At 42.6% G+C, this 20773-nt stretch overlaps 1 protein-coding gene across 1 annotated transcript in view; it reads right to left on the minus strand.

Annotated features, from left to right (window-relative positions):
- rfx6 (regulatory factor X, 6) overlaps positions 1-20773 on the minus strand; it is a 104907-nt gene that overhangs the window by 61127 nt on the left and 23007 nt on the right. Inside the window, exons 11-15 of the mRNA XM_078541378.1 lie at positions 13471-13630; positions 13233-13377; positions 7167-7276; positions 6940-7057; positions 3414-3536 (exon numbers count right to left, since the gene is read on the minus strand). Coding sequence (XP_078397504.1) covers positions 3414-3536; positions 6940-7057; positions 7167-7276; positions 13233-13377; positions 13471-13630 — 656 coding nt within the window. The remainder of the gene's footprint in view (positions 1-3413; positions 3537-6939; positions 7058-7166; positions 7277-13232; positions 13378-13470; positions 13631-20773) is intronic.

A 20773-nucleotide genomic window follows, 5' to 3' on the forward strand; every position in this document is an offset into this window, starting at 1 on the left:
TGTCAACAGTTGGGGTTGTACTTAGAACCTGTAAGCTTTGTTGACCTACGAGGATTGCTCCGTACTTGCGTCCATCCTTGAGGAGCTCTTTGATACTATACATTTGGGCCTGTCTAGCAGACCTTTCTGGAACACTTCCATGGGAGTGGATGCGATCACCAACTCAACAATTCTGCATTTGAAAAAATCACAGTACATGCCCTTTTCTCTGAACCTGCTGACAAAGCGGTCTATGGATTCTGTAAGCTGTTGTCAAAATGACATAAACTCTAGTTGATCAATAAGGAAGTTTAACCTGACTCTGAACCAGTCTTTTAATGTAGTCCATGTCTTTTTGGGATTCTTTAGCTCTTTTTCTGTTAAACCTGACACATTCAGATAATAGGTCAGCTACATCCCAATTCAAACTTGGGAATTTTGTGGACATTCTGACAACACCCCTTTGATCTTCCTTCTTCTATAGTACCTGGTATGAGTGTCGCTGTGACCACTTTCATGCGCTTTTCCGAAGCTCCACCCATAAAGACGAGTTGTGGCAGGAAATCACCACGGGATAATGGCATCTTTGCTTCTTATTGTTCAGTAACTCCTGAAGCCATCCGTTATAATTGCAACCCTCTCTGGCCTGATTTTTATGATGGCTTTTTCTGTTTTTGTTCGACTCTACCTCGCTCGCTATCAATCCGGCCCACACCCTGGTCATTCGCCTTTCCTGGCTGAGCTAACCCGATGCTGGTCCTCACTACACGCTGTTCACCTCATGGAGCTGACAGGCTATGTGCTGCAATTTCACCATGAGAAATCCATCTGCTTACCAGCTCTTTACTTGAGCACTACCTCAGTACTGTGTCTCCAAAGCTTTTCTTCGCAGTCACCTGCTGTATTTTCAATATGCTTCGCTGTTGCGACCTCATTGCGATCTGACCAAATCATCAAGGGCTGTCTCATGCCATGTGGTATGATTCAAGGCTGTTCACATACCTGTACTTAATCTTACTGCCACTGCTGATCACCATGCCATGTTATTATATTAATATAATACCTTGAGCTTATTTGCGGTCTAAGACACAAGGCATCAATTGCTCCTAAGGGATTTAGTAAGCACATTGTGGGTTCACTTACTGAGGTTAGGAACATGAGAACAGTTAAACAAAGATATAAAGCTTGAAGCCAGAGCTGTGTGTCTGTGCTCTGCTCAAAGCAAAAGTGAAACTAATCACATGACACATTTGCCTCCTAGTGATTTCATGCTGATATCCCTTAAAGGCATTCTACAACACATAGCAGGCTTTCTTAAGACAGGTTGCATAACTCCTCTGACCTCCCCATCAGGATGTAGCAGCTCTCCCTTCCAAATCCAGCAATAAACCAGACACCTCCAATAACACATTACAGTATTTCCATAAAAACTGCAAGTGCAAAAGCAAGTAAGCACCTCACCTGCAAACTGGTGGGATGGTTCTTTAAATGACACTAGTGGAGGGTCCCTCATGAGACAGGAGTGGTTAGCACAGATCATTCACTTGTTCCGCTCAATCCAAGCTTGCAGGAGTGCATCAAATCAGACTGAGAGTCTGTTGTGATCATGATCTGCCCACTGTCAAATCTTCTGGTGCACGCACAGCATGCCTGCATTATCACCTTCCAAACATGGAGAGTTCACGCTGTCATTTTGAGAGGACCATAAGTGCATGGAAGCTCTTCACTCGCTATTTTGAGAACCTCCGGCTTCTATAGTACTGGCTCCCGTGGCACTACAGAACCTAATTGTTTGTCCGTTGGTGCATGCAAGAAGGGCCCATTGCCATGGTAACAACATAGCTTGATTAGGCAAACTCATCAATTGCCTATGGAAGAAGTGTGCAACCATCTCCTTGAAGATAAGAATTGCTGAAAGTCTTGTAGCTTGCATAAATCAGAATGCATGGCTCAATGTTTACAAAGATAATAAAAACTATTCTATTCTATTATATCGTTTTGGGAATTCACTGCATTTTTAAGATGCTATTCACTTTGTCAAGCTAAAAATCAATTGAAAAAATATTGCTCTGGAATAAAAATCTATTTCCAAGTATATTTTCATCAAACAATAACTTTAAAAGCTTTGCTTTTGTGTATTGACCATGTTGATATGGTGAGGCACAAGGAATTCATCTTATTCATTGGTCCATTATAAATGCAGACTTTTTTTCATCCTTCATTGTGCCTGGCAAATGTCTTCTTGTTTGGTCAACTGTATATTTACCTATTTGTTACTACTTCTTCATCCTAGCAGCACTTCATGTATGTTAAAACATTAAACTTAACATCAGTAACTGTTATTCTTTCAAACATGACTATGGGACAAGCAATGACTGGAGTTCCAATGTTGTCATATTATATATGCGACCATGTATATCATATGCCTCACCTGTCAAAACGGTCACTAGCCACACTGATGTCTGCTGAGACCAGTTGTAACAAACCACTAAGTGACAGAACTGGGCTCCACCAAGTAGTCTAGGCTAATACCCATCCAGGAAGCCCCCAAAAAATTCATTTAAAATTGATTTAATGCGCTCTTCTTTAAAGGGGTGGCTTGTATAATTTTAAGCTTGTTCTCGGGGGAACTGGCACCTTGCCTACCTGAACCAATAAGTTACACCATAGCTTGCAGCTTCTAGCTGAACACAGGCATTCTTGATGTGCCCCATTGGCATGGTAAAATATTCAAGGGATAATTTGCAAACGTCATGCTCCTACCAAGTGAGGCATCCAATTCACACTCAAAGTTGGGAATCTCATCATGCTGCGTTGTTTACTGACTTAATTCAACTCTTTTACACTACAAGATGCAACAGAATCTCCAACAGAACAGTCCAGTACAAATAAACAGTTCAGTTTTTGAATGGGCTGTCTGGAAGGGTACCTGCATTAAAAGTCCTGAGTTTATATGAAGAGAATTTTTTTCTGCAGTTACATCTGGGCCTTATGATGTGGAAGCATTAGTTTTTAAGGTTTCTAATTAATCTTAAACTCCCCTCCAAGCCACACGCTTTGGAACTATATCGCCGTTCCTTCACCATCACTGGGTCAAAATCCTGGAACTCCCTCCCTAACATCACTGTTATACCTATACAACATGGACTGCAGCCGTTCAAGAAGGCAGCTCACCACCACCTTCTTAAGGGCAAATAGGGATGGGCAATGAATGCTGGCCTAGCCAGTGACTCTCAAGTCCCATGAATGAATAAATAAAATCAATAACTAAACTTCGGAGCTCTAGCAATGATACTACCTGGCCCTGCCTCATTTCAATAGACATGGTAAAAGCAAGGCAACCCTACTTGCTGTATTTCTTGGTAGCAGAAAAGCATGGCTGGAAGATTTCACAATTTCATAAGGAAATTATTTGCCTTCTTTATTTAAAGTACCTGCATTTTTCATATATTTGTCTAGGAGATTCTGTAGCTCCTGCTCCTTGTCATTGTTGAACTGTGTCTCCATGGCTAGTAGAATATATTCATCTAGCAGCATTCGGATTAGGTGAAAGGAACCTAGGAGGAGAGGGAGTGAAGCAAAGTTATCTCAGTGACCATCTGCTCACTTTAAAAAGCAGGGAAAATAAAAATCATTGTTTGACCCTTCTATCTCAAACAAGGCACTGTTTTTTAATTCTGACCCTAATCTGTTGTAAGGTTCACCTACCTCTTACATTGTTTACTGCACTCACAGACTATTTAACGACTAATTACATGAAAGAAAATGCTGATGAAAGGAAGGCAAACCTCAGCAACAAAGCAGGTACATATTTATACTTTGCGTATTTGTTTGTGTGGCGCTTTCTGTTCTTAAATTTTTTATCAATGACATCAGATACCTGTTCTGAAAAGGGTTCTATGCCTGAATCAAAAACTCTTTCATAGTTGAAGAATTATAAGCAGCACTTTCTAGTGAGATGTGCACAATACCTTTGTAAGTTGAGTTGCTGATCTCTTCAAAATTAACTCCCCAGACTGGGATCAGGAACTAATACTGTGCTGATTCTTCAAGGGAAAATGCCTATCTTATTCTTCAATGATGGCTCTGCTTGATTTTCCTCTGAGCGGCCACTGTTTAGAAATGGAATCATAAGCTACCCTGAATGGCTCAGTGTGCAGACCAACAAGCTGTCTGGGAGAACGTTCCCTTCTGGGGGTAGGAAACAGACATCGGGACAGATCCCAGAAGCCAAAACCGCACCCAGGGAAGAGTCGCTCAATATGATTTTCAAAGGGGCGCTCCCTTAATTGGCCTGAAGATGCATTCGCCATCCAATTAAGGGTGATGGGTGAGTTCTCGAAGCTGGACCAAGAATCGTATGCTTTTCAACTTGAAATGTGCAGTAAACTGCAATAAAGGGTAGATAAGGGAGAGTACGCTTCAAGATGGAGGTGGCCCAACTTTTAAATCTTCAATTTAAATTAAAAAAAAAACCATGGTGGCTTATGTCTGCTCCCATGCCTAGGCAGGCAGGGAGGAGCTGCCTTCATGGAGCACTGGCCCCTGGTCAACTGCTGGGAGGCCACCACGAAGCTCGTAAATTGGGCCCTGTAGCCCGTGGGAACCCAGAGGCCGACCAAAAAATACCATTCGACATCTTAATTGGCCTTTAATGGCTTTTAATGAGCCAATTTGGTTACCTACATTGTGCGAGTGGGTATCCCTGCTTCCCCCCCCACACCCCATCCCTGCAAAATGCCTAGGGCGGGATTGTCAGAGAACTAGCACGCCAGCTGGCGGGGCTATTTTCAGCTCCTTCCCACCCCTGCTTGTTGCCCCAGCAGGAGCTCAAAATCCTGCTGTTTTGATCTTCAGTCTGTGCTGATTTAACTGACCCTAAGCAGACCAACAACAGGGCTCTACAAATAACTTCGGGATGTGGAAGTAGCCAAGTCAGTCAGGATCCTTGCTCCGAGTACTACTAATTGACCCCCTCAGATGGAAACTGCATGGATAAATATTAAGCGAGAACCAGATTAGGCTCAACTACTATGGTGTCCATCGTTAATCATCTGCAGGATTCAGCAGATATTTCCACATTTTGTTAGTTTCAAAATTTCTGAATTATAATAAATATAATAAAAATATAACACAATAGCAGCAGTGTGTAGCATCTACAAGATGCACTGCAAGAATTCACCAAAGTTCCTTAGACAGCACCTTCCAAACGCATGACCATTACCATCTAGAAAGACAAGGGCAGCAGATAAATGGGAACACCACCACCTGGAAGTTCCCCTCCAAGTCACTCACCATCTTGACTTGGAAATATATTGCCATTCCTTCACTGTTGCTGGGTAAAAATCCTGGAACTCCCTTCCTAACAGCACTGTGGGTGTACCTGCACCACATGGACTGCAGCAGTTTAAGAAGGCAGCTCACCGCCACCTTCTCGAGGGCAACTAGGGATGGGTAATAAATGCTGGCCCAGCCAATGAAGCCCACATCCCGTGAATGAATAAAAAGCCCTTGCAGGATGAGCCAATAAAAGGTGTATAATTTTACTCAGTACTGCTTAATATAATAAACATGGGATTTTATTAAAGGTAAAGTACCGTTATACTACATATTTGGCATTGAACTACAACTACAGGCCCCAGAACTCCTGCAGGCTTTCTGTACACAGGGCAGAAAACTCCTCTGACCTCCATGTCAACAGCAGCAGCACTCCCTTCAAAACCCAAGGCAATAAAGCTTCTTCAGGACCATATTACAAACTCTGCAAAACCAAGTCAAACACATGTCTCCTGCAAATTGGATGACAATCCCTTTAAATAGCACTAGTAGGAAACTCTTGCACAGCTAAATGCATATTCAGTTGGGAGCATTCAGGACAGGACATTCGCTGGAACTGCACATTCTAAATTGGCAAAAGTGTCAAATCAGCCTGACAAGCTGTTTGATGTCACAATCCGCCCACTTCCAAAGCTTCTGGTTCATGTAAGGCATGCCCGTGCTAGCACCCTGCCAACCCAGAAGGAAAAAACTGTAAAAACTGGGAAATAAGAGTACTGGTCCAAACTGCTTTTTCCTTCTGGGAAGCCTGATATACCACACAGGTTGCACCAGAGGTAGCCAGAAGCTATGTGCCCACCATTTTGAGGCCTCTGCCGTCCATAGCAGGTGCTCCAGTGCTGCTAGAACAGCACTTTGTAGCCTCTTAGCTCTGTTTCTCTCTCTACATGTGCTGTCTGACCCACTGAGTAATTCCAGCACTTACTGTGTTTAGTCAGTAAAATACTTTAATGCTTTAATAAGTGTCAGAGTACTATGAAAGAAAAATTAGATACACTAAAGGGATTGAAATTTCTCCTGTACATACGACAGGAAAGCCGCACAAGTACAAAATGGTAAATCCCAATTTGTGCTTGTGTTGAATCTATCATCAATATTATCAGCAGGAAGAATTTTGCTCTCCAGGCCTTTACTTTTATTATAAACTTTTAATAGGATTGGCTTTCAGTCCAATTGTTCACCTTTTCAGCCCAATTGTAATAATTATTAAAATGTTCTGGAGTTATGTTCATCAACCAGTCACTAAAGCTGCAGATTGTGTTCGTCAATCATACCTGAAAAGGTGTTTGAAAGGTCAGCCATTAATAAGCCTGGGTGAGGGGAACGGAATGACAAAACTCTGCTGGAAGATATTAGGGGTGATTCATCGAACTGGCACTTCCAGCAAGCAGTGACATTTCCAAACTCACAGCCTGAGATGTCTGATCCCTCCAATGTCCATGATTCCCCAAGATGCACTTAATGTGAATAGTATTCCTTTCTGAGAATAGAATCATACGTGTAGCTCCTAAATTAAGACTATGAAACCCACTATCCACTGCTGTGCATTCCCATCCCAATATCACATAAAAGTACCTACAAATATTGGACTGTGTAAAAAAGAATGACAATATGAAGATTTACCAAAGCTTGAAGCATTGTTGAGTGTGAGGTTGTGCATGACACGGGCTCCGAAAAAACTCCATCTCAAAAGAAAATCTTGGGCTCTCTTCTTAAGGGACCTTCCATTTTGTTTACTTGGCTTAAAAAAACAGTAAATCAAAAGTCACAATATTAGACAAAAGCACAAATAATATTGAAAGAAAGTCTGTTTTTAACTCTTATACAAATATTGCATCTCTAAAAGATACCTTGATGACTCTTTGCTCTACTATTATATCCAACCATTCAATGAATGATTCCACAGTAGCATTTTTCTTCAACAGGTCCTTCAGTTCTTGAAACACTGTAATAGAGTCATCTAGCATGTAAAAAAGGAAAACATGAGATTGCTCTAACTATTTGAAAACTCAGAGCAGTCAGTTTCAAATGGCAACAAAAGATCAAATGCATAAGAGAACTACCAGTTAAATATAAGCTGACCACTAGGTAAACATAAGGGTTCTATTATAAGGACCAAATTTTGATGAAGCAGGGCACATACCATTAGTTCAACTTTTTCCTACACTTTTCAACTCAAAATGTTTTCAAGGCATAACTTGCTGAAAGAGTGAGCTGATAGTGATATGGTAAGGGCAATGGCACAACAGGAAGGTTTAAATATTGAGAAAGAAAGAGGAGGGTGAATTAGAATGGGTAATTTAGAATCAAATCAAAAGAGAGAGTGAAAGAAAAATTGGATTAAGAGAGAAAACAGAAACTGAAAGGAAAATTAAATTTGAAATTTGACATTGCTAAATTCTCTAACAACAATTTACTTCATGCAGGAATGAGATTGAACAGTTTACATTGTTCCCTTTCTGGCCAAAGGTTTATTGGTATTGCATTAACAATTGTCATCTTAATAAAAATTGTCATCTCATAAAAAATTGTCATCTTATAAAAAATTTGATAAAAGGATGGAGCTTTGTCAGAGCCCGTGCCATGCATAACCTCACTCTCAGCAATGCTTCAAGCTTTGGTAAATCTCGTGAAAAAGGTTAAGCTCCTGTCCTAACTTTCTGCAGTGGTTTAATCCCAATTAAAGTGCAAATCCAGTCAATATTTAAAAATAACAGGTGAGATGCTGTTTATGTGAAGCAAAAAGTGTAGCAGCGTACATTTATCTTTAAGTTCTGGAGCAAAAGCAAAATACCATGGCTGCTGAAAATCTGAAATCAAAACAGTAACGCTGGAAATATTTAGCAGTTGAGTGTGTCCAGCATTTACTGTTTCAATATTGATCTGGAGATTTGAACTCATAGTATCTCTCTTAACTGCCTGAACTTCCTTGCTGATTGGTGCATTAATAATGGAGTGCCTCACTAACACAGTTATTTCTCCTGCAAGATTTGGCCCAATATATACAATAATTCTGAGGTATAGTGATAACACCAATTTGATACCAATTGTTCCATAGGACTACTTTTGACTATCAAATCTCCCTTGCTTTTCTGGGTTTCTGTCATTCTCCCCTGAATCATATTTTATTTAAAAGCATCAATAAATCGACAAAAATTAGTCATGCTAACATGCAGAGCTAGAAATTACGTCTGGTGATTAGGAGTGATTTTAGCTCTCCTCAATCGATGGGAATCGTAGTAAAGTGGTAGTTAAAATGGAGCACCTTCATTTTCTGCTTAGTTTCTGTTGATTTGGGATCTTAATGGCCCTAGTTTTGGTGGCAGATTTGGCTCCTGTCTTATTGATAAATGTTAGTTGAATACTGGAATTTTAGCCTGCTCTTGAGCAGGCTGTACCTTGGACTGACCCCCCCACCCATCATCCACAAAGTAAGTCCTGGACTTCGCTGTCCCTGGATTCCGCCCCCTCATTACCTGCAAGATCGATGCAACACCCCCATTTCCACCTCTGACCTTTGATCTTCTCTTGATGTTGACAGGTGACCTCTGTACCAGCCAGCTGTTTCTTTATATTATCCAGTGCATGAAATTGTACCTCTAAATTGTACCTTTTTGCATCTGTTTTCCAGCTGGATAATGGGAGCAATGAGGCCCATTTTGAACTCCCTACACTCTAGAAATCCCTACCTACTCCATCTTGCCATCTCCCTCCATTTTCCAAAGCTTCCTGAAAAACCTTGTGTTCAGCAGTGCCTTTTCTTTATTTTTTGGAATTTATTTAATCTTTTCTTTGACATGAAGTACCTTGACACATCTTCATGCACATGAGGAATGCTGTGAAAACTCAGTTTTTACCAATATTAGAATGTTCATCGGCCATCTGCAAAAAAGATCCGTTTGCCCATACAAAGTAGCTCAGATCAAATTGTACAACATGACCCTTCTAACTCACATCACTCAAGCAGGTATCTGTATCAAGCCAGTATTTCACTATTGTTCTTCTTTGAGGCGTTTAGTTATGGAAAACTGCCAGTAAAGTGAGAGGTTGGGTTAAGGGCCTGCTCCCTTTATTCTTGACCATACTGCTGAGAGACCAATTGAGGTTAGCATACAATTATGTACTGTCACCGCTGAGAGAGTGCAGCTAAGGCTCAAAAAATGGAAAAATACCAGAATGAGCCTAAGGGCAAAATCTTGTGCTGTTTCTGGGAGTGGAAGCAAAGTGGGAAGGTGAACCTGGTTGAGCAGGAGATAAAAATTAGCTTCCTGATAGTGGGATGAACTTTTATGATTAAGTTCAGGGAAGTTTGAAGGCATGTCGAGATTCCCAATGGCAAGTGTCAGGAAGTGCATTTTCATGGATCTGCATGTCATGCAAGCTCAGCAAAAATTTATCCCGGTCAAAAAGCGGGACTTGATGGGAAGAATGAACCACCCGTGGTTAACAAAGGTGGTCATGGAGAGTATCCAATCAAAAACTAAGGCATACAAAGCAGCGAAAACTAGTGGTAGGCCAGAGGATTGGGAATTTTTTAGGAACCAGCAGCGGATGACTAAAAAGCTAATAAAGAAGCTAATAAAGAAGGAGAAAATTGATTGGCAAGAAATATAAAAACAAACAGCATGAGTTCTACGGATATATAAAAAGAGAGTGGCTAAAGTGAGCGTGGAACCCTTGGAGTTTGCAATTTGAGAATTGATAATGGGGAACAAGGAAATGGCAGATAACTTAAACCAATATTTTGCATTGGTCTTCACAATGGAGGCACTATAAACATCCCAAAGATATCAAATAAGCAAGGAGCTAATGGGAGGAAAGATCTTTTAACAGTCTCTATCACGAGGAGCAAAGTATTTGAGAAACTAATGGGACAAAAGGTAAACAAGTCCCCAGGACCTGATGGCCTGCATCCAAGGGTTTTAAAGGAAGTGGCTGGAGAGATAATGGAGGCATTGGTCGAAATTTTCCAGAACTCACAAGTTTCTGGGAGCGCCCCGGCAGATTGGAAAACCACTAATGTGATGCCTCTGTTCAAGAAGGGAGGGAGACAAAAAGCAGGAAACTATAGACCAGTCAGCCTAACATCTGTGTTGGGAAAATGCTAGAGTCCATTATTAAGGAATAAATAGCAGGACATTTAGAAAAGCTTAACGCAATCAAACAGAGTCAATATGGTTTTGTAAAGGGAAATCATGTTTGACAAATTTGCTAGAGTTCTTTGAGAATATAACAAGCAGAGTTGATAAAGGGGAACTGGTAGATGTAGTATATTTGGATTTCTAGAAGGCATTCGATAAGGTGCCACATAAAAAGTTATTGCACAAGATAGGAACTCACAGTATTGGGGGTAATGTATTAGCATCGATTGAGGGTTGGATAACACACAGAAGACAGAGTAGGGATTAACGGATATTTTTCAGGTTGGAAAGACGTAGCTAGTGGAGTGCCACAAGGATCTAGGGCCTCAACTATTTACTATCTATATTAATGACTTGGAAGAGGGGGTAGAGTTTAATGTATCCAAATTTGCTGATGATACAAAAATAGGTGGGAGGGCATGCTGTGATGAGGACATAAGGAATCTGCAAGGGAATATAGACAGGTTGAGTGAGTGGACAAAAACTTGGCAGATGGAGTTTAATGTAGGAAAGTGTGAGGTCATGCACTTTGGTAGGAAAAATCAAAAGGCAGACTGTTATTTAAAATGGAGAGAGACTCCAAAAAGGGGCAGCACAGAGGGATCTGGGTGTTCATGTGCAGATGCAGCAAGTAATTAAGAAGGCAAATGGAATTTTGGCCTGTATTGCTAGGGGGTTGGAGTTTAAAAATAGGGAAGTCTTGTTACAACTGTACAGGGCATTGGTGAGGCCACATCTGGAGTACTGTGTACAGTTTTGGTCCCCATATTTAAGAAAGGATATACTGGCATTGGAGGCAGTTCAAAAGTGATTCATTAGGCTGATTCCTGGGATGAAGGGGTTGACTTATCAAGAACGGCTAAACAGGTTAGTCCTTTATTCATTAGAGTTTAGAAGAATGAGGGGTGATTTTATTGAAACGTACAAGATTCTGAGGGGGCTTGACAGGGTAGATGTTGAGAAGATGTTTCCACTAGAGGGGGAATCTCAACCTAAGGGACATAGTTACAGAATAAGGAGATATTCATTTAAAACTGAGATGAGAAGGAATTTCTTCTCTGAGGGTAGTGAGGTCAGGAATTCTCTACCCCAGAGGGTTGTGGAGGCTAGATCACTCTAAGTATTTAAAGAGGAGGTAGATAGATTTTTGAAATATTGGGGAGTTGAGGGCTTTGAGGAGTTGGCACAAAAGAGGAGTTGAGGCTTGGGGCAGATCAGCCATGATCTTTTTGAATGGTGGGGGCAGGCTTGAGGGGCCAAATGGCCTACTCCTGCTCCTTTTTCTTATGTTCTTATGTATGCTCATTAAAAGATTAGCTAGAATTAAGTTATCAGTGAGCAAGCAATATGTGCCTTCAGATTTACGACTGCATATAACTAGCATGCAGCAGATGAGGTAGAACTATGCAGGAATTGGAGTGAGTAGCCAGTATTTTCCACTTCGGGGAGTGTTATTCCATGAGGCGATGGTCAAGTGTTGGCAATATAAGGGGCACAGGGCAGGGAGGCTGGCCGGGGGAGAAAGGGAGTCAGGGGCAGGGACGGAGCCAGGGAGGGAAGGCAAGGGTGCAGGGATGTGGGAGGGAGGGAAGGGCCTTGCACGTTGGGTGTAGGGATCCTATGAATGGGTAAGGAGGGGGGTGGTTTCTGGGCAGAGATGGTGAGAGAGAGCTGGTCCTAAGGGGCAGGCTCGGCACAATCTACAGTAGGGTCCTGGGGTTGAATAAAGGGAACTGGGTAGCAGAGTCACAGTGAAGGAGGCAATGGGATATGTTAGGATGGCAGGTCCAAGATCATGGTCAGGTAGTGATGGCAAGGGGCTCATGGAAATGGAAAAAATAGGTGGCATGGATAATGGGAGGGGTCAGGGTCAGGCTGAGCATGGGGACAGTAATGGGTCTGGGCTCAGAGGGGAGAGAAGTCATGTGAAGGGTGATGGTTATAGGGTTCAAGGGTAATGGAGGGGTCATTCAAGTGTAACAGAGCGGAGAGAGAGGAATGGTTATATTGGTGGGTGAAAAGTGATGGGGGGAAGTTGGTGGGTGACAGTGGGAGGGTAGAAGGTGGTGGAGGGTGCCTGGAAAGTTACACACACCACGTTCTCAAGGGTTTTCTTCACAACACAGTTGCTCTGTCTGTGTGAATCCTCCAAGTGGGAGGAAGGGCTTTCGGGTAGGTGGCGTTAAAGTTGAGCACAATTGGCTGACTAAAGGGACACACTAATAATCATGAGTCAAATGGATGAGAACCATGTTCAGGTATGTTCTCCACTCTAATGAGCTGACCAGCGCAATATGGTGCCTGGCTAGCTGTCCCATTCCTGAGCGGAAATCAATCTCACCCCTGCTCCCGCCTCTCAATTTATAGTCCAGATTGGTAGATTCTTTCCATATCTCACCAGTCTCTGGTGTGTTTCACTAGTATACCAGAGCATATTACCTATTTGTGAGAATGTTTAATTGTACAGAGGTGGACTCCTTTGGGGCAATGATCTCAGGTGCAGATCAGTGATACAATCTGTACCCAACAGAGCAGACACTGGCCAGTGAAAAGCAACATAATTGGAAATGCAAGCTACGTTCATGAAATAAATCATTGCTTCAAAGTCTGTGTGAATAATAATCAATGACTCTGTAGGTGATCCTATCATGTGTTTGTCATAAACCATGATTTCTCTGATGACTGCAGTTATCCATTTTGTTACATTATCTGCTGCAACCTGTACCTGCTCATTAAAATTGATTATTATAGCATGACCAAGTATCATGTACTTACAATCAGAATAAAGTTCAAAGTCCTGGTCTGTTCCACCTGATACTGTGAGAAGGGCCTGTGAGCTAATGCTGTTTAGATCCACCTTTTCAATGTCAGCCACCATGGAATTCACAACAGTCTGGTCAAATAAAGCAGGTCTGGCAATCTGAGCAGGACAATACATAAAACGTATTTAACAGGGATGCCAATAGGTGGAGTGCAAAAAATACTCAAATATTCGGGGTTGCTTAATACTTGCCTGTGCAAGATGTAAAAATGAAGTTTGCCGTTTTAGAGAAGACACAAATCTTTGTGCGATGGGCAGCTTCTTTTCAGAGAGGTTATCTGGGAGATTTTCCAGTGAAGAAGACATCCAGTGCTCCCAATGCTTAGCAAAATTTCTGATGTCGGCCAGCAAACTGAGAAATAAAAATGAATTGAATTAGTAAATTGTAAGAATTGTCCTTAAATCTACGAGAAAAAGTTTCTTTGTTTTTTTACAGATCAAATATTGAAAAAACTGCATAAATCCATAATTCTCTTTGCTGTAACTAAGTACATATTAAAAAAAATTAACTGATATTATTCAAAAATAGCAAACTTTAACAAAACATTTCTCCTGAAATCCAAGGTGTTTTCCAAGGTTATCTACAAAAGCAGCAACAACCCCTTGACTCAAGCATAGTGGCCACTTTGTTACGCTGGGAGTCAAAAACAGTGGCCATAGAACCATAGAAAAGTTAGGGTGTAGAAAGAGGCCATTCAGCCCATTATGTCTGCACCAGTCCAAATGAGAAAAAAGAAACTAGCCGCTCATTTTAATCCCATTTTCCAGCGCCTGGTCCGTAGCCTTGCAGGTTACAGCACTTCAGATGCAGGTCCAGGTATCTTTTAAATGAGTTGAGCATTTCAGCCTCCAACACCAATTCAGGCAGTGAATTCCAGATGTCACCACCCCCTGGGTGAAAAAGTGTTTCCTCATGCACCCCCCCCTAATCCTTCTACCAATCACCTGGTAATTGACCCCTCAGCTAGGGGAAACAAGTCTTTCCTGTCTCCCCTATCTAGGCCCCTCATAATTTTGTACAGCTCAATTAGGTCACCCCTTCGCTTCCTCTGTTCTAAAGAAAACAACCCTAGCCTATCCAATCTCCCCTCATAGCTACAATTTTCAAGCCCTGGCAACATTCTTGTAAATCTCCTCTGCGCTCTTTCCAAAGCAATTATGTCCTTCCTGTAATGTGGTGACCAGAACTGTACAGAAAATTCCAGCTGTGGCCTAACCAGTATTTTATATAATTCCATCATTACATTCCTGCTTTTGTATTCAATACCTCACCCAATAAAGGAAAGCATTCCTTCTGTTTTCTTGACCACCTTGTCCACCTGTTCTGCCACTTTCAAGGACCTGTGAACATGCACTCCAAGGTCTCTCACTTCTTCAACCCCTCTCAATAACTTCCCATTTTTTGAGTATTCCCTTGCTTGTTTGCATTACCAAATCAAATTCCAAAAGCATTACCTCACACGTTTCCGGATTGAATTCCATTTGCCACTTCTATGTCCACTCAACTAAACCACTGATATAATTCTGAAGTCAACAGCTATCCTCTTCACTATCAACTACACTGCCAATTTTTGTGTCATCCGCAAATTTCCCAATCATGCCTCCCATGTTTAAGTCTAAATCATTAATATATACAACAAACTGCAAGGTCCCCCGACACCAAGCCCTGTGGAACACCACTGGAAACCGTTTTCCATCCACAAAAACATCCATCGACCATTACCCTTTGTTTCCTGTCCCTGAGCTAATTTTGGATCCAACTCTCCACCTTCCCCTGTATCCCATGAAATCTCACTTTTCTGACCAGTCTACCATATGGGACCTTGTCAAATGCCTCACTAAAATCCATGTAGACAACATCCACTGCACTACCCTCATCAATCGTCCTTGTTACTTCCTCAAAAACTTCTATTAAATTAGTAAGACACGATCTTCCTCTAACAAAACCATGCTGACTATCCCTGTTCAATCCATGCCATTCTAAGTGACAGTTTACCCTGTCTCTCAGAATTGTTTCCAATAACCTGCCCACCGCTGAAGTCAGACTGACCAGCCTACAATTTTCTGGCCTATCCCTCGCACCCTTTTTAAATAATGGTACAACATTTGCTGACCTCCAATCCTCCGGGATCTCGCCTGTATCTAGAAAGGATTAGAAAATGATCTTCAGAGCATCCACTATTTCCTCCCTTGCTTCCTTCAACAGCCTGGGATACAATCCATCCGGCCCTGGTGATTTATCCACCTTCAAGGATTCCAGTCCCTCCAGTACTTCCTCTCTCACTATGCTTATTGTATCTAATATTTCACACTCCTCTTTAAATAGAATGTCTACATCTCCTTAGTGAAGACAGAGACAAAGTATTCATTGATAAACCTGCCCACATGTCCTGCATCAACCTACAAGTTACCATATACATTTCTGATAGGCCCTACCTTTGCCTTAGTTATTCTCTTGCTCTTAATGTACTGAATAGACATCTTAGGATATACTTTGAATTTACCTGCCAATATTTTTTCACATCCTCGCTTTGCTTTCCCAATTTCCATTTTTGCTTCATCCCTGTACTTTCTATATTCCTCTAGGCTTTTTACAGTATTAAGCCTTTTGTGACTGTCATAAACTTTCTTTTTCTGCTTTATCTTGGCCTGTATGCTTCTGGATAACCAGGGGGCTCTAGATTTGGCAGTACCACCCTTTTTTTTTGTGGGGACCTGTCTACACTGTGCCCATAGAATCTCGCCTTTGAATGCCTCCCACTGATTTAGCACAGCTTTTCCTTCTAATACTGTATCCAGTCCACTCTCACCAGCTCACCTCTCAGCTCTGTAAAATTTATCTTCCCTCAGTTTAGTACTTCTACTCCAGGTCCATCTTTGTCCTTTTCCCTGATGATGCTAAATCTAACTGTATTATGGTCACTATCTCCAAAATGGTTCCCACTGCTACTTCATCCACTTCCCCACCTTCATTACCTAAGGCTAAATCTAGAATTGCACCCCGTCTCATTGGGCTTGTTACATGCTGGCTAAAAATGTTCTCTTGAATGCAGTTCAAGAATTTTGCACCCTCTGTGTCCTTTACACTGTATCCCAACTGAAATTAGAGTAGTTGAAGTCCCCAACGATTACTGCCCTATTGTTTTTGCGCTCAGAAATCTGTCTACATATTTGCTAAACGAGGTGTCAGCTGTGGCTCAGTTCATAGCACCCTCGCCTTTGAATCAGAAGGTTGTGGGTTCATGTCCCACTCCCGGAAACCAAGAACTGTGAATGTACTCGAAAGAGTTACATGCGATCTGTTGATAACTCGAAAGAGTTACATATTTGCTCTTCTAACGCCCTTCCACTATTTGGGGATCTGTAGTACACTCCTAGCAGTGTGGCTGTCCCTTTTTTATTTCTGAGCTCAACCCATATGGCTTCATTTGATGCTTCATTTAGTAAATCATCTCTCCTCACAGCTGTAATTGATTCTTTAACCAATAATGCTGCACCCCCACCTTTTTTATCCCCCTCCCTATCCTGCCTGAAAGCTCTATATCCAGGGATGTTGAGCTGCCATTTTTGCCCCTCCTTAAGTCAAGTTTCCATTATAGCGATGGTATCATGCAGCCATGTGCCTATCTGTGCCCTGAGCTCATCGGCTTTATTTACTATGCTCCGTGCATTTAAATGTGTACCTTTTAACACTTCCAAATTCCTGTGCTGTACACTTTTTAACCTGTGCTGCTTCTGCCTTCCAGAGTCACTCTCTAATTCTCCATCTCCCATTCCCTGCTCTGAATTTGCCCTCAGGTTCCCATCCTCCTGCCAGTCTAATTTAAACACCCCCAACAGCACTAGCAAATCTCCCTGCCAGGATATTCATCCCAATCCTGTTCAGGTGTAGACTGTCTGGCTTTGTATAGGTTCCACCTTCCCCAGAGCTGGTCCCAATGCCTCAGAAATCTGATGCCCTCCCTCCTACACCAGTTTTCCAGCCATGTATTTATTCACTTAATTCTCCTATTTCTACACTCACTTGCACGTTGGACTGGGAGTGGCGTGCATAGAATACTTGATTTGCTATATACCCTTCCTCACAAAGGAACTGCGCCAAGGTGTACCAAACATGATTTTAATGCCCGACAGATTGTGATTTAAAGTTATGTGTATCTATTATTAAACAAACAAAGTGCATACACAAACTCGTAATTCCTTTAAGTATTTGAGTAGTTCAGTCCAAAACCAGCACTAACAAGTTCAAATCATCCTCTGTTCATTTATCTAGCAAAATCATATTTGGCAAATTGCACTGCACTTCTGTCTGATTGTACTTAAGGGGACAGCAGCCCGTCAACAAGTGTGTATCATTTGGTCTGTCAAAGGTGTAGGAGAGCTTGCCTGTTTATATTGGCCTTATCACATTGTCATAGCCACAGTAAGCAGATGTGCCCACCTCCAAAGTGATGCGTGTTTGCAAATGATAGATTAATGAGAGCAAGAGCTGCTGGCTGAAAAATATGACATGTATCTGAGTTAAGCTTTTAGAGAAGAAGAGTAAGTTCTGTGCATGCCTTGTCAAGCTAGCAAGCTGGTAAGTTTCTTTGAAGTATCAGCTTTGACCAAAGTGATTAGAAAAATACTTTTTCAACCAAGAAAGATTTCAGAAAATTTCATTTCTGGAGTCTCAGACACTCACACCTTCTGTCATGGAGCCTCTATCATCATGTAAATTATGGTTATTCCCATTTATGACCTTATAATGGAAGCACAACAAGAGCAGGAAGAAGAGGAAATGAAAGAGGCCCCTAGGATAAACTACACCAGAGAAGAATATGACCAGCTAGGAGGGTACATTCCACCAGAACTTACAGACTACTTCCAAGTATTAGAAACCAGGCAATAATTCAATAAGGGGTGATAAGCAGAGCTGCATCCCATCACAAATTGAGTTCCAACCATTCTCTCAAACACAACAAGCAAACAAAAAACAATTATACTTCAAAATACAGGACTTATCACAACGCAGCTTTACTGTGCACATATACATTTACACAAAGTGTTTATTACAATTCAGCCTACCCATGGTGCTGCTGTATGTGGTTCTTACACATATTCATGTGCCTTCCCAAAGGGCCAGGGATACCAGTAATGTTTGGCTATGCTGTAATATCATGAGTCTCTTTGCATAAAATGGTGGCTCTCATCTCAGGGTTTCTGAGTAGCAGGAGGACTCTTCTGCATGTTATATCACCATTACAGGTATGTGAATAACCTGGCCCTGCACCAAGGTAATTACATGAGCAGAGCCTCTGTAAGGACAAGCTGAAAGGTAACATAAGAAGCATCAGGAGAGAGAATGGCATCATGAAGCTTGATGCTCACTATTCTGCGTGTGCTGGTTCCTGGATCTGAGTGCCCACTGATCAGCAGGAAGATACCTCTGATGGCATGTTACATCTTTCATTCATTCAATGTTTGCTCCATTCAAAGACTAGTCCCTGACTCATTGGGCTGAATACTACAGAGCGTTTTGGTGGGCGGGACTCCCCCAAACCCAGGATTGCCGACTCCTGTCCCCGCTGTCGTAGCATACCGTATAATGTGGCAATCATCCAATTGATGGCTGCAGGGTGGGTTTTCAGCCCTGGGTTGTCATTTCCCTGCCCTGTCGGAGGTGGAGGGCGGGATGTCCAGTGGCCAAATTCACAGACAGTGACCCGGAAGGGGTACTTGGCATGGGGCAGTGTTGGGTGCCCCTGTGATTTACCGCAGTGCAAAGCCAGAAGGAATTAATTTTTGCAAGATTCTCAGGCATTGTCCAAAGTAAGTATCTGAACAATGTTAGAAATTCTGTAAAGGCTTAGAATTAAGTGTTTTTGGCAGGGAGCACACATTTTGATCATCTACATAATGTTAAGATCTGAATATTGAGCGGCTGGTTCATTTTAACATATTTTCATCCATAGATGGCTGAGAGAAAGGTGCGAGTGGAGAGGTAAGACGGTCCTGAGCTACGCCATGTTTGATAAAGACTCCCTCTGAGACCTCCTTCAGGTTGTGTCCACCAGTCGTGAGGTCCTGGTGCCAACGGACAGGAAGTGAAGAGTTCCCTCAATCACCCAACCTGCCTGGACAAAGGTGACCACAGAGGTCAGTAGCTTTGGTGTAATGCCTCAAAACTGGAGGCAATGCAGGAAGAGGCTAAATGACCTTTTGAGATCCACAAGGGTGAGCGTGTCAGCACTCTGTGTATTAGTGTACATGGAAAGTACAAGGAAGGCTTGATAAAGCTCAAGCCTTGTGAGTACCTTAGAAGTCCAAAGTAGCATTGTGCACCAATGTGAGTGCTTGCGGCCCCGTTGCCTCTGTGAAGGTGTCATTGTAGTTCCAGGGTGGGGGAGGATGGGGTGGGGGTTGGCCTTAGACTTGAGGAGGGAACGCAGCGTATTGGTTGCCAATCATTGTGCAAACTATGCATTCCTCACAGAGCTAGGATGCATACTGACTTTAAGGTACCTGCGAATAAACATCATAGCAATGTTACACCTCATTTCAGGAAAAGCGGGCCCACAATGCTCGGGACAGAAATTGGACCGGAGCTGGCATGCCCGATCTGACAATCTTCATGCCGCTGGAGGAGGAGGTTCTGCTATTGTCCTCCATAGAATGGAGCCATTCGATTGGCAGAGGAGAAATTGGAAGAAGGCCTGGGGCTGGTGAGATTGCAAGGGGCTTTACCAAACCTGGGACACAGATGGGGAGAGGGCTAGGGTGGAGGTTGTAAGGTGCCTGACATGGTGACATGAATAGTACATGTGTGGTTTATGCGTTCAAATGCCAGGACGTTTCCTGGTAGAAATCTTGTGAGATTGTTATGTGGTTTAATGGTTGTAAGGTGTCATCTCATAATCCATATAGTGCTAGTGATGTTGAATAATGTGCCCTTGCACACCCCATGACAGCTGAAAAAGGCCTTTTTGCTGTGTGTCCTGCACAGGTGAATCACTGTCTGCTGACCCCGGCAGGCCTGAGAGACCAACACTAGCCTCCGAGGGGGAAGCGGAAGCCTCGGAGGGTGCAGCGTCAAATTCTCTCCCTGCGCCAAGTGTCAGTGCAGATGCTGGAATTTCGGCAGGGATTAGCACGTTGGGGCAAGGACAGGCACAATCTGATGAGGGCACTTCACATCTGCACTTGAAGCTGCTGGAGAGTGTGGTGGAACAGGCCTTGGGCAGTCGGAGGAGTGCGCTGGGTGATCCAGAGACTGATTCTGAGTCGGATGATGAGCCTCTGGAATTGTCTGTATGGTGGCAGATGCTGGATATCCAACGCGAGGTATGTGAAGATTTGGCAGGTATACCAGAGGCGTTCCGTGCTCTGGCCTGGACTGTGGAGGTGTCCAGTGCACTGTGATCACCCACACTTCAGAGCACCAAACTTCCTCCATGGTGACTGTCCTGGAGGGGAAAACTGAATGTATTGCAGATGCAGTTGTGGGTATGTGCTC

This window comes from Cetorhinus maximus, chromosome 5, assembly GCF_964194155.1.
Source record: "Cetorhinus maximus chromosome 5, sCetMax3.hap1.1, whole genome shotgun sequence".
Classification (NCBI taxonomy): Eukaryota; Metazoa; Chordata; class Chondrichthyes; order Lamniformes; family Cetorhinidae; genus Cetorhinus; species Cetorhinus maximus.